At 41.9% G+C, this 18885-nt stretch overlaps 1 protein-coding gene across 4 annotated transcripts in view; it reads left to right on the top strand.

The window, feature by feature from the left end:
• Positions 1 to 18885, top strand: part of CREB5 (cAMP responsive element binding protein 5) — a 219455-nt gene that overhangs the window by 188232 nt on the left and 12338 nt on the right. For all 4 annotated transcript variants that reach the window (XM_056857523.1, XM_056857525.1, XM_056857526.1 and 1 more), the window contains one exon: positions 17917 to 18240. In XM_056857523.1, the coding sequence (XP_056713501.1) occupies positions 17917 to 18240 (324 nt within the window). The remainder of the gene's footprint in view (positions 1 to 17916; positions 18241 to 18885) is intronic.

Below are 18885 nucleotides of genomic sequence, written 5' to 3'. Positions count from 1 at the left end.
ACTACAGAACTGAGAACTCAGATTTACATAACAAACACTGCAGATGATGTGGAGAGTTACTATGTGTTGCATTTTGTCAATCAAACCTCTCATGTACTTTGTAGTACATTTCAATTAAATACCCCTGGTTAATGCTCTCTGTCTCCCACAGTCATGAGTACAGATCCACAGAAAGCACTTCTACTATAAATTATTCTCATACAAACTTAAATAAGAAAAGTATTCCATAAGATTGCATTTATTACCAGATGTAAAATAAAGATATAAATCTGCTTGGCAAAGAAGATTAAATAGTTTCCTAGTCCATAAATAAGGCCAATTCTCATGTTACTTTATGACAAGGTAAGGTTATCGTGCTGGGACTTTCCCTTGTCGTTTTAACATGATTGGGTGAAGCCTTGTAACTGACCTGTTCATATGAGAGCATTATCCCTCTGTTTAGAAACTGGGACTGAATTTGTGTCATGAATTCAGTTCCATAAGTCATCCAGTCTGCATTAGAAAGCATAAAATGTGAAGACTGTTGTCTTTATCTGATTATATTCAGCTCAACTTTGTCCGGTGAGTCGGTGTACTTTTAATGGTCCATTTAGTGGTGAGTGCTTAAGGGAAAAAACTGTAAAGGGGCCCACCACTGGCACTGAACATAGCTGGCCGCGCCAGCTGCCAATTTGCTGTGCTGTTAATATTTCATTTTATAGCTTCACATATGTGTTTGGGTGGGAGAGCTGTAACATTTTGGTTCCTCCATTTTGTTAAGCATTATGTGTTGTGAACCTCCTGAGTGGCAAGTAGGACCCTTGCAGCTTCTCTTCAGAAAATGAGGATCTGACCATGGAGGGCTTGCCCTTGCTCTCTCCATGACTGCCTTTTCCTCTCTTCTAAAAAAGTAAACATTTTTCTTCTACAAGATTAAAAGTAGGACAGATTTGTGCATTCCTATTATATTCTATTATGCACACATGCAGACAATAATTAACAGTGTTGCAGAATTTTATATATCTGGGCATGAACTCATCACAGCTAAAAACTTTGCTTGACCACTCTGGAGGGATGTGGAATTGTATGGCATAGCCTCTCTTCAGATCTCAGCAGGTAAACAGGGTCGGTACTTGGATTTGGGACCACCACGGAAGACTGCAGAGGAAGGCAATGGCAAACCACCTCTCACTTGCCTTGATAGCCCCTTGATGGGGTTGCCATAAGTCAGTTGCAGCTTGATGACACATACATACATACATACATACATACATACATACATACATACATACATATATACCACTGTGGTCTCAAGGGGGGCATTAAATGCATTTTGCACTAAAACAAGTCACACACAAAATTCCACGTTAGAGGTACAGTATTGATGGTTTCCTACCTGCAAGTGATTTTACTAATTGGGGGCCATTTAATCAACCAGTACTCATACTCTGCTGTGGTACAATCCAAGAATAGTTTACCGTTTGATGAGCTGTTCATCTAGCGATCCTCTTTGAATGAAGCATTTGTAGAGTTTTGCATAATATCACTGTTACTTTTCTATATGGTTTTCCTAAATATCTGTTAAAAACTGCAAATACTGTTGAGCAAATGACATTCCTTATATGCTCTTATCCAACTTTTAAAGCATTATTTTACTTATATGATTAGAAGAGAATATTGTTTCTGCTATGTTAAGCTTTGTAACTGTCCCCACAGTTGCTTGGGTTGATTCAGGTCTCTCTCCTGCCCTTCTTTCATATATTGCTGTCATAATTCCCCAGAGCACTACTATCCATATATCTTTTACAGATATGTGTGATGTCAAGATTGTTTCTCCACTATTTCATGCATTCTGTTACTTTCTATTATGTTTTTTTTTCTACCACTGTGATTTTGTGTCAATATATTACCATTAGAAATTTAGCAAGTCATAGAAGCAAGTCTTTGGATGTGATGGACTGATTGCAAACAATTTTAGTGGCTTGTTAGTGGCTTCATAGAGGCACCTGGTTGGCCACTGTGTGAACAGACTGCTGGACTTGTTGGGCCTTGGTCTGATCCAGCAGGGCCGTTCTTATGCTATGTTCTTAATTTATTTAAATTATGTAAACTTCCTTCCTTTAGTTTTTCTTCCCTTCCCCAAGATATCCCACCATTTGCCATACTGTGACACAACAAACCATTCTTAAGGCTCGTGGTTCACAGTTCTTTGCCTGAGCAGTTCTGTATCACTCTTCTGTTGGGCATACAATAATATCACCAAGGAAACATGTCAACTTTTTATCCTTTCACATGGGATTTGGATGACATCATATTGTATCCTATAAATCAGCAAGGTGGTACCTAAAGTGCATCATGACACTCTGTAATGCAGAGGCTAGGAAATCAATCCCAGGTCCTGCACCAGTATGAGTTGTTTTTGTTAACAGAGATGAAATTATGGGTGTAACTTGTTGGCTGTCTTCAAAAAGACTTTTGCAAGCTGTTTGTTCAGCTGTCCCCAGCCAACAGTTTCATGCATGTGGCAGATAAATGGATTTTCCCATCATCCGCACAAATAACTTGTATTTATCCCATTTTGTCCTTCATGTTGTGTTTGTGAGAGCAAAAGACCATGTGAAAGGGACCATTTTCTAACTGGAAATGTCAAATTTCATTAGCATATTATCTCTTGCAGAGGGATCTTATGGGTACAAATGGATCTTATTTAGAAAAGAAATTCTGACACCATTTGTTCATTTAACTCGCATTAATTTTCATTCCATCATTTCAGCACTGAAAGATCAATAAAAATATTTATGATCATTGTTCAGAATCACTGGAAACGGCTGCACTTTTGTATGTATGTAGCTCACAAATCTAGCATCAGTTCTAAACGCATTTACTTGTAATTTATTCTTATTTATTTAATTGGAACATTTCCACTAAGTGTGCTTGGGCTCACAGACAAGCAGACTGGGTTCAGCCCAGTGACACTTGAGGAGACTTCCTCCTCCATTGAGAAAGCCTTCTCCCTTAGTGGAAGGGAGCCATTGAATCCAATTCCATTTCTTTAGAGCAGTGGTTTTCAACCTGGGGCCATATGGCCCCCTGGGAGGCCCCAGGATATTCCAAGGGGGGCACAGGTGAAAATTGCGTAAGTGGGGGGCCACGGCACGAGACTAGGGGGCCACAGAGGGAAGTGAGAAGTGAAGAAAACAGAGAAGTGACCGAGAAAAGAAAATAGAAAACAGTGATAGAGGTTTTGTTCTCCCTTGTATGTGAACATTGTTCTTTATTAGCGTGTTGTATTCCCTTTTTGTGAGGTTTTTTGTGTGTAAATTTCAGTTTTCCAATAAGAACTGCATGTGTGCATTTTGTGTGGCTGTTTATGTTTCTTTGTTCCTTGGCTATTTACAAACAAAACGTTTAAATAGCTACCTTTCTACCGGTAGGACAGGGGGTCCACAGGAAGGAAACAAGGTCGGAAGGGGGCCACAGTTGAAAAAAGGTTGAGAACCACTGCTTTAGAGTATCTCTATTTCATCACTGGAATATTTCCAGAAGTTCAATATAAATACTGTGCAAATACACCTACTTACTTGGAAGTAAGCACCACTGAACTTAGTAGGACTTTCCCCCTAGTATAGAATTTTAGCCTTTAGAGATCCCAGGGCGTTTTAGAAAGGGCTTGGTTTTTGGTGTGACACTGAATTGTAAAATAAGAACCAGGTATATAAATTAATATTTAATAACAGTCCATTATGAGAAAAATATGTGGTTATTACTGCATATAGTGTGCAGTCTTTACATGGTGCTCCAATGTAATTCCAGTTTAAAGGTTTAATTCTGCAATACAACAGGAGTCTGTTTTTTTTTTTAATTGACCAAAAAGACCATGCAAGTTAGAAGAAATGGTTCCTGCCGATGTGCTTTACCCCATTTGCTGCTTTTGCATGAATGGCAAGGGTCTGCATATTGGAACCTCGATGCTGTACAAATGCACACAGCACAACAGAAAATCTATTCCTTAAAATGTAGGGGCTATGACCTTTGGCTTTGTTATATGGTTGACAACCAGCATCTTTTAATAATGTCACGTCTGCAGGTCATGCAGAGTTGCTAGCTGGCACTTCACATGACTCTTGAGTAAGCAAAATGCTCATGCTGAAATCTGATCACAATGAAATGGCCTGGCAATGGCATTGAAATGTTGTGCTGGTGAGTTTGTTCTTGGCTCTTTATCGCTGTCTCCTCACATTTTAAATTCATTTCACATTATTCTGCTAATTATTTTTTCATCAAAATAATAGTAATTTGAGGTTGTAGGAGGAGAGGTTTGGGATTTGTTACCTGCAGGGTTGTTATTCTTCTAACAAACCATCTTTTATATTTATGATAGTGCAGAAGAAAACATATTGAAGTAGTTTGGTCCTTAATATTTATTGATGTGGAATGAATCTTAAATTAGTGGCAAAAGAGGAATGGGATTACAAGTGTTTTGCAACTTTACACTTAAATGTAAAAATTAAAGTGCTGCCAGCGCATCTGCTTTTGTTTTAGATCAAGACTAAGGGGGACAATGGCATGATGACATGGTTGCCATATGCCTACTTGGGGGGCAGAAGTTCTCCTGCCCCCAGCAGACCTTGCCGGCTGGTACTTCAGCAGCCGGCAGGAGAAAAATAAAATTTAAAAAATTGCTGACAGCAGCAGGATGACATAAATTTAAAGAATAACCTGCAAGTGACATCATGACTCTCTAGAAACCACCAAGAACTCGATGGTAAATTCTGTGGGCAACAATAGAGTTTTCAGTGATTTCTAGAGAATACTGCTGTTACTTTCTCTCTAGGAAACACTGGAAACTGTATGATTTTAGCATAGATTCCTAAAGAGGTATAGTATCACTTCCAGGTTTTCCCTAGAAGTGATGTCATACCATCACTACTGCCCACCTCCACCCCACTCCCAGTCTCCTTCTGGTTGCCAGGACAGGCTTGACAGGCCTACATTGTGATAATCTGTTTAGATGGCAATAGGGAGAGGTTGGGATGTTTTAAAGCCATTACTGTCTGTCCCTCAATGAATCCGTGCGACCAGAACCAGGTTTATGCATAATCTAAGTAAACTACAGTTTAGGGCTTCAGATTTTGTGTGTGTGTGTTAAGTGCCGTCAAGTCGCCTCCGACTCATGGCGACCCTATGAATGAAAGTCCTCCAAAATGTCCTATCTTTGACAGCCTTGCTCAGATCCTGCAAATCGAAGGCCGTGGCTTCCTTTATTGAGTCAATCCATCTCTTGTTGGGTCTTCCTCTTTTCCTGCTGCCCTCAACTTTTCCTAGCATGACTGTCTTTTCTAGTGATTCTTGTCGTCTCATGACGTGACCAAAATACGATAGCCTCAGTTTAGTCATTTTAGCTTCTAGGGTCAGTTCAGGCTTTATTTGATCTATAACCCACTGATTTGTTTTTTTGGCAGTCCACGGAATCCGTAACACTCTCCTCCAACACCACATTTCAATTCAGATTTTAAGGGACCACAACTACAAAATAATTTCTAAGAATTACTTAATATCTTCTCCCCCATATTGCTGTGAGGCAACTTAAACAATGTAGTTTAAGGCCTCAGAGCTGCCAACTCTGGGTTGTGAAATTCCTGGAGATTAGGGGGCAGAGCCTGGGGAGGGAAGTGTTTGAAGAAGGGAGGGAGCTCAGCAGAGATGTGATGCCATAGAGTCCACCCTCTGAAGCTGCCATTTTCTCCAGGGCAAGTAATCTATGTAGTCTGGAGATCAATCGTAGTTCTAATCCAGGCATCCCTCACATCAGTATGTTTTAATCCAGCCCTGTGTGCAACAACTGCCTTCTTCTCAATAACCCCTGCTGACTGTGTCACTGCTGTAAGATCTGCCTCATGGGATTCTTCTGGACAAGTCCTTTTCTCCAGAACAGGGAAAAGAACAGAAGAGCTAAGGAGATCATTCCCCTGCTCATCTTTAGAAAACAATACAAGGCAGTGCTACTTAGGAGAGCCTTTTTGCTGAATGTATCAGAGTATTTGGTAGAATGCTGGAGTGGTTGGTTGGTTTTTGTCATATTTTTTATAGAGCCCCCCCCCCCAATGAAATGACTTTATTACGTGGTCAACTGATCTCACAGGTATATACAAATACTTTAAATTCATAAAATTCCTTTAATAACATGTATCCTGGCTTAATGGCTAACTGTTTGTTTCTTTTTTAAGTCCACTTACTGTAGAAAGTGCCAGTGTAGCAAGAACTGAAGTAACCAACAGCACAATTCTAAACAGAGTAAATGGGCTTAGAAGGGTTGGCTCTGACTGCAGTCCTAGGAGTAAGCCCCAGCTAATAATATTAGATCCGCTTCTGCTTAAGGCTGCCCTGCAGATCTTCTGGAGAACGACTTGTTAAGAGAGCTGAGATCTACTAAGGAGTAATAATTGCTTCTCTAACTCTTTTGTATTTCTTACAAAATTACAGTACATAGGCTGCAATTGTTAATTCCCTGGCTGCAATTGTTAATTCCCCAGGAACAAAGTGGTGGTTTAAAATAATTTCCTCATATGTAATAGTATTTTATTCTTTTATTGTAACAAGAAAAAAAGGTACAAGAAAAAAAGGGACAAGAGTCCTCCTATTTGCTTTTTCTAAACTATTGTTCTTGAATTTGTCTTCTTTTGTTGTTTATAAAATAATTGTCTGATTCTCAGTTACTTGGGCTAAACTATCTCCTGTATTTAGGAACATATAAGGAGAGCCAGCATGGTGTAGTGGCTAAGAGCAGTGGTTTGGAGCAGTGGACTCTAATCTGGAGAACCGAGTTTGATTCCCCACTCCTAAATATGAAGCCAGCTGGGTGACCTTGGGCTAGTCACAGCTCTCTAAGAGCTCTCTCAGCCCCACCTACCTCATAGGGTATCTGTTGTGGGAAGGGGAAGGGAAGGTGATTGTAAGCCGGTTTGATTCTTCCTTAAGTGGTAGACAAAGTCGGCATATAAAAAACAACTCTTTTTCTTCAATAGTTTCAATAGGATTTCTTTTATCTCTGGGTTTCATTTAGGGTTTTGTTTTGATTTTTGGTACTGGTGTTCAATGGTTTTGACTAATTTTGTATTTTATATGTTTTAATTTCTTTAAACATCCTTGTATTCGTTTCATACACAAAAAGGGGGTGAAAATAATCTAAATAAATAAATACCTTGCGGAAAAGACTCTACAGCCAGGGTTCTCGTCGATATGAGGCAGGGCTTCCTAAGAAGGCATGGCTGTTTTGCCGTTCAGTGTCCCACCAATTAGACTTCATTCAAGCGTCTCAGATCAGGTACTGATGGCATGCATAAATACACGAAGCACTCATAAATCACACCTTGTATTTACTCACACTATTAAATATTTAAAGTGCATGTGCACAAGTGATACACACTGATTTATGCATCTGCTTGTTTATGGTCCTGTTAGACTGGATAGTAAATGGTGAGAGTCTGGGGGGAAGTGGGGACATGAGGGGGTGGAACCACCAACAGCATGACATCCCTTGGGAGGAAAAGTATAGAATTTCCAGTGATTCGTGGAGCAGACTACCATCATTTCTGGGTTTTTCACAGAAGTGATCACACTATCGCTCATTCCTCCCCCCGCCCCCATCATTTTCCTCCCACCAGCTACAAGGGCCAGATTTGTGTTACTGTTCCAGAAAATTATGGTAACAATCCAAAACAGCGGCTTTCTTGTTATTGTTTTTGGCTTGGGAATTTCAGAATGCACACCCTGCGTATAGGCCTCTATGTGGAGAACGTGCATTCCATATGACGTTGGGTTACGGTTGTCAGGTCTTGGGCTATAGCAGAGGATCTCCTGCTGGCAACTTTTACCCAATAAGCCAGAAGGGGGGGAATCAAAAGTCACTGTGATGTTGACGGCATGCTGTCATTTCTGGGGTGAAGTTGGAAGTGATGTCATGTCACTAGAATTCAGTGGAAACTCTATGGTGAACCCCACCCATTTTTCCACCACCCCAGTATCCCACTGACTGGATGGTAGTCGTTGGCTACCAACTCTACATTGGGTGTATGTTGGAAAGGAAGAATGCATGAAACAAAATTAAGTCTCTCTGTGAATTCATCTTTGGGGTTAACTGTGATTAAACTCCTGTGGTGGCCAGTCAGAGTAGCAAGAGCGCTCCGAGACTCTGAGGTGTTCTCAGTGGCTGCTACTGTCCAGCTCCAAAACTGTCTTCTCTCTGAGATCTCTTCCAGAAAATACAAGGGGAAATCAAGATTTTTCTATTTGGGCAACCATTTAGTGGTTGGGAATAAGTATACAGAATGAGGATGTAATTTAATGGCAGTTTTATTTTAATATATACTATATTTAAGGGCTTTTATTGCTTCTTTTCAGGGTTTTCTGCCTGGAGGAATGGAATAGGCAGCAAAGCTAATTTAAATAATTAACAAATAAGTGGTGCCTTTCTCAGTTGGTGAGCACCATTTTCTTCAGTTGTCTGCTTTATGGGAAACATCTGAGCATACATAACACTGGTAAATGCCCATAGGGAGTGCTGTTAGCCTTGTTGTGGGATGTGTACGATGCAGTCTTGGCATCAAGCCACTGCCACACAGTGCTTTCTGGTTGCCACAGGGGGCTTCCCCCAGTGGTTGCGACTCAGTGGTCCCAGGCAAACAGTGTACTCTACACCACTTCACATGCATCCCCACTATAACTGCCAACTCTATGTTGGGAAATTCTTTGAGATTTGGGATTGGAGCCAGGAAAGGCAGGGTTTGGGAAGGGATGGATCTCTGTGAGTCCACCCTCCAAAGCAGCCATCTTCTCCAGGGAAACTGATCTCTGTAGTTGGGAGATCAGTCACAATTCCTGCTAATTGACATCTGCCATTGTTTTGTTTCTCCCAGTGAACATTCCTTGTGGAAGTTTACAGTGGTGTAAAGACAAGCTGTACAATGGGAGCAATTGAACTGGTTCACACAAACAACTTGCTACATGTAGTAGTTACCCTAGGGAGGCTGTTTTGATTGGACTGGGGGAAGTTGTTCTAAGTCACACCTAGAAATGTCCAGCTGTTCTTTGTTTTTAACTTCTTGCTTTCAACTTCTTGCTGTGACAAAGTTTGAGAACCTGCGTACTGGAGTAATTAATGAATCCATTTTAAAAAGCCAGTGCCCTTTCAATTAGCCTGAATGGAGTGTAGCAGATGGGATTCCTGTCCTCAAGGGAGACTATTGAAAGAGATCACAAGAAATGCCACATTGGGCTGATTTATAAGAGTAATTATCAACTTTGAACAAAACTATTCAATATGGTTGCAGTGAAAAATTTCAGAATTTATGAAATGTTGTCAAATGTGTCAGTCTCACTTTCCAAAATAATTGGGGGGGACGATGACAAAAAACCTCAAATCTTCTCATTGGATACCAAATCACACCGTGAGCCATACAGACATCTGTGTTCAAAACTCTGAAAGCTTAACTGAAATGGAAATGGCTATTGTTCTTGAAACATCCTCCGTAGGAAGGCTTTTATAATTTATCTATGTACAAGTTTGCTGTGAGATCTGCTTAAAAACAGATTCTTACATGAAATACATTATACGTTTGGAAAACAGCAGAGCTATAAAACAATATGCATAGCTGTTGAGAGATTTTTGCATCCAGTAATATGAAACTCTTGATAGTCTTGTTTAATCCCACTTAAAAGTCTGAATAAACCATGCTAGTGATATCAATAAACATGTTGGTTTTACAGAATCAGTTGCAAAGACCTAAAGAAATTATAAAACATCAAAAAAATTCCCAGACTCCAGAAAAAAAGTTGGCTAAGGGGAGACATAGAGAATTATAAAATTATGCATGGGGTGATAAAAGTGGATAGAGGGAGCTTTTCCCCTTAATATTAGAACTCTGGGACTCCCAAAGAAATTGTTGGGAAATAGGTTCAGGACAGAAAAGGAAATACTTCTTTACTCAACTAATAATTAGACTGGAATTCACTGCCAGTGGAGGTAGTTAGGGCCGCAAGCATATATGTCTTTAAAAGAAGGTTAGACAAAGTCTTGGAGGAGAGGTCCATCTAGGGCAGTGATGGTGAACCTTTTAACGACCGAGTGCCCAAACTGCAACCCCAAACCCACTTGTTTATCGCAAAGTGCCAACAGGGGCCGCGGGGAGTCCAGGGAAGTGGGGGGGCTTTGAAGGGCTTGGAGCGTGCCGGACTTGGCACGCATGCCATAGGTTCACCAACACAGATCTAGGGCTACTAGCCATGGCTAATGAAAGGAGCCTCCATCTGTAGAGACAGAAAAGCTCTGAATATCAGAGCTTTCAATTCTTCCGTATGCCTGAGAGTTCATTTATGAAGCAAAGGAGTGTACCGTCCTTGTAATCACGGATGGCTGGCTGAGGAGGTTGGCAACCCTAAGGAGAGGGAACTGGGAACTGGAACGTTAAGAAGCAGAACCATGTTTACTTAGTTAAAGGTAGTTTAGCAGACATAAATACATTTCTAGAACTGTGCCCACAAAGTACAGGAAATGTGTAACGTGCAATGTTTTTTTTCTCATTGTTCAAGGTAAAAGCATGATAGACATGCACACAGCAGCAAATGTGGAAATACTCTGTTTTGCCCTGCTCCTGAAGATCCAGGCTCTAGACAGGCTGGAACGGGCCCTGCTTGCCCCGTGATTGCACTTTTCAGCCTCCATCGATAACTAAGTGGACTAATTAAATTAATAAAAAGGTATCTCTCATTGCTGCCAGCTGGAGCACTATCAAAACATGTGATAAATTATCTCTCGCTGCCTTAACCGCAGGAGGGAAAAACAACTTGAAAAGAATTAGCCGCTTCAACCATCCTCTGCCCAATGTTCCCTCCTCCCTTTCCCTTTTTGGGTTGGTTGATTCCTTCCCACCCCCACCATCACCGCCACCCTGCTTCTCCCACAACTTGTCTTTCATATTTTGGCAGGGTTCCAAGGAGAAGTAGCTGCATAAGAGGAACTGATTTGGCCAGCCTGATAATAGGGCAGGAAGCTTCTAGACTGTGGTATGATGTGAACATTCTGTGGGAAAGAGAGATCATCTGCTCCATCAGCGAGGCCCATTCAAATCTGAGGCTGCCACAGCTTAAGCACAAAGATCCTGGTTAAATAAAATGTGGGTGTGTGATGTGGTTTGCTAGTTTAGTGTCTGCTTTCTCCAGTTCTATCTTCACTTAATGCCAAACAGCTTCAGGGCTGCTCTGATAGGGTTTCACACATAACCCCCCCCCCCCAAATGTGCTGCTTTCTCTTTCTGTATGGCAGTGATCTTCAAACAGTGATCATAACCCTCCAATAGTTAATAGTGCCCTTCCAGGAATTGCCCATTTTCTGACAATGGTTTTTTAAGGAACAATATATGCAGTGAAGTGCAATATATGCAATGAAGTGGACTGCTTCCACCTCTGAGTGTTAGACTAGAATAGGGCTTCTTAAACTTTTTCCACTCGTGACCCCTTTTCGCCCGAGAAATTTTTACGCGACCCTGGGTATGTAAAATAGGTATACAAATCAAACATTTACTGATAATCAATTTTTTTGCCACCCCCGCATTCAGTTACGTGACCCCGTATGGGGTCGCAACCCACAGTTTAAGAAGCTTTGGACTAGAACAGCATAACGGTACCTGTCCTGATCAAAGACTGTATCCCAGCGCTATGTGGGAATAGCTGTAACTATACCTATGCCTCTCATTCGCAGTTCTTCAAAGTCTATTTCATTAACTTTTGAATGATCACTCCTTCGTAGTCTCTGGACTGCTGTTTGAGTCTTTCCAGTACTAAGCTGCCTCCTCGTAGGTTGCATTAGCAATGGAAGAGAGGAGAAGATCTGGACCCCTTAGGGAGACTTTTGCCATTCACTTCAGCAGCACATGGACTGTATTGACTGTATGCAGCCCTGGTTGAAGTTTTTTGTCCCGGTTGCAAAGTCTCTGTCCCAGACTACTTTCAAAAGGATAGAAGTGCAGAGTTCCAGCCTGAAGAGGGAACATAGATGCCAACCACAGGACAGGAAATTAGTACTTCTGTAGATGGTGATGGAAAGTGCAATCAAGTCATGGCTTGATAAAAGTCACAGATGGTAGGGTTTTCAAGGCAATAGATGTTTGGAGGTGGATGGTATTTCTGACAAAAAGGATAACTATGTTAAGTCAGTGAATAGAATGCCTTTGGCTACTACAATGCATGTAAGTTCATCCTCCACCCAGTATTCAACATTCTTTCAGTAGTCAGCTTGACTCACTGCACCACCTGTCACCTAATATGACACTCAACTTGTCACCCAATATGAACACCTGAACCGAGCTGGGAGGGATTCTACAGATACAATCCTCCAACCTTGGTCAAAACTCCACATGTACTTTATTGCATCGTGGACTAAGCAACTACCACCCATCTTCAAATTCGCCACAAAGCCTCTGATTCCTGCTTACTTTGAGCCAGTCATTGTCTTTGCAGCACCTTGTGAGCAGTAAGGTACTTTTAAAGCCACTATGCTCCTCCATGTTAAAGAACATAAGGGAGTCAAGCCTGGGGCTAATTAGCAAGACTGGCAAATTGGCATTGTCTAAACCAAAACATAGACCTTGATGTGGATTTCTGAAACGTTCATGCTTTCCTTGAAGTCGTTAGAGGCTTTTGGCTCATAAGGAATAATCATAAAGAGTTTTGTCTGTTTCTGAAGTGTCATCATTAAGTATCTTCAGTTCTGATGCTGGAGAGAGATCAGTAATGTTCACATCCTTTTTATGAATCTTGGGTTGAATGTTCATTTACAGGAAAGTAGTTTCATGTTGATGGCCTTTAAAGAGCTAGCTGAAGAAGCACAGCATCACAGAAGGTGGCTGAGGGGAGACATGATAGAGGTCTATAAAATTATGCATGGAGAGAGTGGACAGGGAGAAGTTTTTCTCCCTCTCCCATCATACTAGAATGTGGGGTCATCTGCTGAAGCTGGAGGGTGAGAGATTAAAAACAGATAAAAGGAAGTATTTTTCACACAACACATAGTTAAATTGTGGAACTCCCTGCCCCAAAATGTGGTGATGGCTGCCAACTTGGAAGGCTTTAAGAGGGGAGTGGACATGTTCATGGAGGAAAGGGGTATTCATGGCTACTAGTTAAAATTGATACTAGTAATGATGCATACCTATTCTCTCCAGGATCAGAGGAGCATGCCTATTATCTTAGGTGCTGTGGAACACAGGCAGGATGGTGCTGCTGCAACCATCTTGTTTGTGGGCTTCCTAGAGTCACCTGGTTGGCCACTGTGTGAACAGACTGCTGGACTTGATGGGCCTTGGTCTGATGTTCTTATGTTCTTCCGAATCTCATCACATCCATCTTACTAAGTGATGAAAATCCCTTTACATTTACTACATTCATTGGTTCATCATCTGTGTTGGTCACTGAATACAGTATTTCTTCAGACATTTTTCATTCATTGTGTGAACAGCAACTCTTGAATGAAAGTTAAGGGTCATTGTGCATGTGTTTCATGCATGTTTCTGTGGGGTGGACAATAGTCCCATCAATTTAGCACTGATCTAGGGAAGAAGTTAGAGACTGGGGATGGGCACTTTCTGTAGCCCCTGAGGGACAATATGAGGTAGATCGCTGGTTTCTTACCAGGATTTAGATCCAGGGCAGCTGGCCCACCCTCCTGCTGAGAGAAGCGAACAAGGAACTTGTAAAGCACGCAGGCCGGACAAAAATGACCCCTACTGACAGAAACCAGCTGCATGTCAACCTTCTTGTTGCGTCCCTTGATTTGCAATCTCATATAAATATATATGGTTGAAGGCTCTGTGGAAAGAAAACAGAATAATGTATTCTTCTCATAATCCAAAGTCATAACTTTTTCTTTTGGGGGGGGGGGCGGAGGTTTTTTTCCCCACACATTAAGGTCTGTTTTCTCCCTGACACTTTGTGGAGAGGGGTGGGGAATAAGGAGGCATGAAAATTATGCCGTTTATGATGGCAGATGCTGTAGTTCACCATCAAAGCAGGATCATTTGGACAAACATTGCGTGGGCACATTTACAGACTAATAGTCACCATTTATAAAAATTTCTGTGGGAGTTTTATATTTGGAGTGAATAAACAATCTTATAACATGTTATTGGCCTTCTACCAAAATAATGTAGCTGTTCAACCCGTTTCATTCAGCAGATTCCATTTTGAAGGAGAAACATAATGTCTTGCATGAAAATGACTTAGATTTGGCATATTTGTCTCTGTTGTTCCTTACCATATTTTTTGAAAAACATCCATTCTGCTGCATGTTTGAAGCAACTAACAGTAAAGATAGAGTATGGGTTCATGTGAAAGAATGTTGTGGTGGGCTTCCATCTTTGTAACCACATGGAAAACGGACAGTGAGGTTGGAGGAATGGGTGATGAGGGAAGTAAGGGTAAATTCTAGTTTCTTGATAACTTTTTTGTTCCATTTTTAAAATAATTGTAGTGCTTCCCCCCCCCTTCAGATAGTGACAACCGAATTTACTGACCCAGACAGTTCAGATAAAAGCATCCAATTCTTTTGTTTCTGAACCAAGGTGGATCTGGTGGGTGTCATGACACAAATTGGATTCCTGGAGCATGACAGGAAGAGGGATATTTTAAAACATGGTGCAACATAGCAAGTCAATTCTGCTGACTTAAAGGGACATTGGCTGACCTAGCTCATTTCTGGGTCAGCCAGAAGTAACTCCATTCCAATCAGGTCACCACAGTATAGTGTGAAAAAAGATCATCAGATAGGAATAATGTGTTCAGGCAGATGACATTTGCAAGAGGAAGATATGGGCTTGTGTAGATATTAACACCGTGCACTGCCAAAATTATAGTTTGAGCCGTGTTTCTGCTGCATTCCTGCATTACACAAACCTGAAAAATAATGTGGATTACCAAAAAGCTGAGAAGAATTGCGGGGGGGGGGGTCTTATATGAGGGAAAGCCTCAATTATATTGTATATTACATTATATTGTAATTCCAAATGTATCAAGGTGGTTCACATACAAGTGTTTAAACTTTTATTTTCTACTGAGAATGATTTCTCTTGGCAGTCACTGGTTTGTTTTTTAAACTGAATCTTCTTTTACACAATGGTTCTTTAGTTGGAGGAGTTAGGAGCATTAACACACTTCCCTAATTTCTTCTTTAAACTGGCTTGGGATCCCTCCTTTCAACAGAGCTATTTCCTGTTAAACTTGTAGGGATCACTCTATCAACTTTAGAGCGGTTTCCCTTATGGATCCTTCCTGATCCAAAACCCAAATATGTTCCTTTTCACTCCAAAGGAGAATCCTTCACCAAACAGCTGGCAACTCTGTCTGTCAACTTCTCTCTCAGTCAACTGTCAGTTCTCAACCGTCAGAACTCTCCAACTGCCATTCTCAGAATTCTGTTCAAACTCCCTGTCAATCACAGGGGTTCTATGACTGAGACAACTCCCTAGAATGCAGCTGTCCATTACAGGGAGATACTTTACAGTCAGTTTCACAGGTCCACTTAATGAGCAACACCTTCATGGCTCTGCCCAACTTTAGCCTCAACTTCTCTGGACTGCTGCTGCCACTTGATTTCTCCTCACTATGCCTATTTTGTACAACCAACTTCCCACTGTAAGCCCATAGAACAGAAACAGTGAATAACACTCTGTGTGAAATTAGTTAGAATATTTATTAGCCATTTTTCTTTCTGGATTATATAAATGGAACACTTATTAAATTAGGAAAATAGTTTACAACTATTAAAAGGCAACCAAATTATAATGCATAAAATGCAATTAAATATACAAAAGGCTATCCAACCTTATCTCAGGCTGGTCTTAAGTCCAATGAGCCATCCGCCCAAGGCCAAAAGCTCTTTGACTTATGCCTTCTGGCTCACCCCTCTGGCCACATCCAATCTTTATACCTACAGGCAGGAAGCAAGAAGAGCAAGTGAAAGCCTGTCTTAGATGGTGCAGCTGGCACTAGTGGTTCTCCTAATCTGCACTCCTGTCATGGTCCCCCAGCACCTACACACCAAACAGTTTGAAACATCACAGAGGCAAGTCCAAGGGTTCAAGCCAAGGACCAGACAGAGCAAACAGTTCACAGCAGGCTCACCAAGGTCAGGAGTACATAGATGTGTTGTTTTCTCACAGCTACACCCTTTCCAGCTGCCTATAAACAGCAGGCCACTCAGGCAGCCTGTAATGCCGTGCACCTGCCATCCACCTCAGACCTGCTCCTGCAAACACTCATCCCCACTGTCAGTGTTGGGCCGGTACTGAGCTGCCAGATGAACACTTCGCCTCCTGTAAGGTCCTACATGTTCGCCTCCTCCACTGTTCCTGAGGCTCTGGTGACAAGGGGGCATGAGCAGACAGGCAGCTGGCTTTCTGCAGCCAGCTCAGAGCAGGAGGGCTGAGGAGTTGCTGCGTTGGTTCCTGGCTGGGGGTTTGGGCCTAGCCCCGCAGGGGCTGCTTCTTCCTGTACTACCTCAGCTGCTGGCTGTGGATAGAAGCCAGGGCTGCTGGCTGACTCTTCATCAGAGGAGTCATCATTGTCCCCTGGGCCCGGCTGGGCCATGACAGCTCCCTAATAAACATTCCCAAGCAGCGGCCACTATAACTGGAAAGTAATTCAGGAAAGATTCCTGCTTGCTCAAAAACTTCCAGCTAGAGGTCGAAAATGGTTCTCTGCAGTAAGTGATTGTGTGGCAAACAATGTATCATCGGTGGACAGAGGAGAGGCCCAGAATAAATAGGGAAACCACATGCAGTTATATGTTATTGCTTCCTTTAGGTAGAGAAGGGAGAATTTGTGGCTACGGTAAAAGTTTTGTGGGAAATATGGGTTTTAAGGAAGGATTGACATTGATTTATATGCCACTTTTCCCCCAGTGAGGACCCAAAGCAGTTTACATCACTCTCCCCTCTTCTGTTTTATCCTCACAACAATTCTGTGAGGTAGGTTAGGCTGAGAGGCAGTGACTGGGCCCAGGGTCTCTCAATGAGTTTCCATGGCAAAGTGGGGATAAAAACTAAAATGTGACAAACCAGCAATGTGGTACCTGCTGGAAGTGAGGATGTGCTGCTAGCGTAATGCTGCTTTTTTTAACACAAACACATACACCCAACTAACTCTCAACAGACCAGTGGGCAACAGAGGGAGGTTGGGAAGTCTCATGCTGAAGTGGGAGATCTGGTGTCCTTAGCTGAAATGTAACAATTATATATTTATATCTGTCTTTTCAAGGAACCTTCCCAAGATGGCTTACAAAATAAAGCATAATAAAAATATAAAAGCCTATAAATTATTATTTCAAACCCAGTAATAAAAACCTAGCCAGAGCACAAAAACGTAAAACATTGAGCAGCTTAAAATTAGCCACACACAGTTCTCAAGCTCAAAGCAGACTGTAAAATGATGTTAAAAGACCAACCCTTCATTAAAATCGTGGGTAAAAAGAAATGTGTTTGGCCTGGTGCTTAAAAGAGAATAATGTAGGCAGTCCTCAGGGGGAGGGCATCTCACAGACAAGGTGCTGTTGCTGACAAAGCCCTGTCTCTGGTCACTTCCCACCTCACCTCTGAAGGCGGGGTGGGGGTGCTGTACAGACAGCAGGACTTGCAAGGAAGATCTTAGCTGGCAGGTTGGACAGTGTGGAGGAGGTATCCTGGCCCCAAGCGATTTAGGGCTGTAAAGGTAACAGCCAGCACTTCGAATGGTGCCCAGAAACAGAGTGAAAGTTCTTAACTGTGGTTCAGTAATATCCCACGGTTTGGACCAAATTCGTAAAAATCGACAACTTTTGCCTCACATCTTAGAGACACCCTCCCCCCGCACCCGATATATTTATTGTAAATTCTCTCTTTCGTTTTGTTCCAGAGATTGAAGGCAGCATTGACTCACCATCCTGCAGGCATGTCAAATGGAAATATGAATACTATGGGTCACATGATGGAAATGATGAGCTCCCGACAGGACCAGACGGCCCACCATCATCTGCACTCGCACCCGCATCAGCACCAGTCACTTCCGCCTCATCATCCGTATCCCCACCAGCATCAGCACCCTACACACCATTCTCATCCTCAGACTCATCACCAGCAGAACCACCCGCATCACCACTCGCATTCACACCTCCACGCACACCCGGCGCATCACCAGACCTCGCCACACCCGCCACTGCACACAGGCAACCAAGCACAGGTAGAACCCTTTTTTTTTCTCAAAATATATTATCTGATGATACAGGTTTAAAAGCAGGCGCTTAGTTTGTCTTTTATGTGTGCTGGTATTCTAAATTCAGATTGTTTATTACGGTCCTTTGACCAAACAAAAAATATTTACAGGAACGTTGCCCTATCCAGAGTGGCAGTACGAAACGATACAGTTTAATTAAAACACTATACAAGATGTTACTCTCGATAAACAACTGGTCAACAATACAATTTAAGCAATCACTCCACTCTACAACTTTTCATTCCTGTTTATATTTAGATTTCCTACGATTAACTACTATTCTACAAAACTTGGCCACTAACTTTGTTACCTGAGAAAATTCATCCTTAAGAAGGATGTCAACTCTAACAGCTTCAGGATAACCAGTACTCTTTCTTAAAAGAGGGCCAAGAATCTTCTCCCTGTCCTCCTTATGGTAGCTGCACCTAAGGAGGACATGTTCCGATGTTTCTGGTTCCCCACTGTTGCAGGGGGTGCTGGTATTCTAAAACTATCGAGTCTGCAGCGTGTCCACAGATGAACCTTATATAAACGTTAAATGGCTACATATATAAGGAGTGCTTTTGACCACCAACGAAGTCTGCATAACATTTTCTGGTTAAAGAATGATGA

The sequence above is a fragment of the Euleptes europaea genome, chromosome 11 (genome assembly GCF_029931775.1).
Source record: "Euleptes europaea isolate rEulEur1 chromosome 11, rEulEur1.hap1, whole genome shotgun sequence".
NCBI lineage: Eukaryota > Metazoa > Chordata > Lepidosauria > Squamata > Sphaerodactylidae > Euleptes > Euleptes europaea.
Note: the sequence above shows the minus strand (reverse complement) of the source record. Positions and strands in the feature narration are given on the sequence as shown.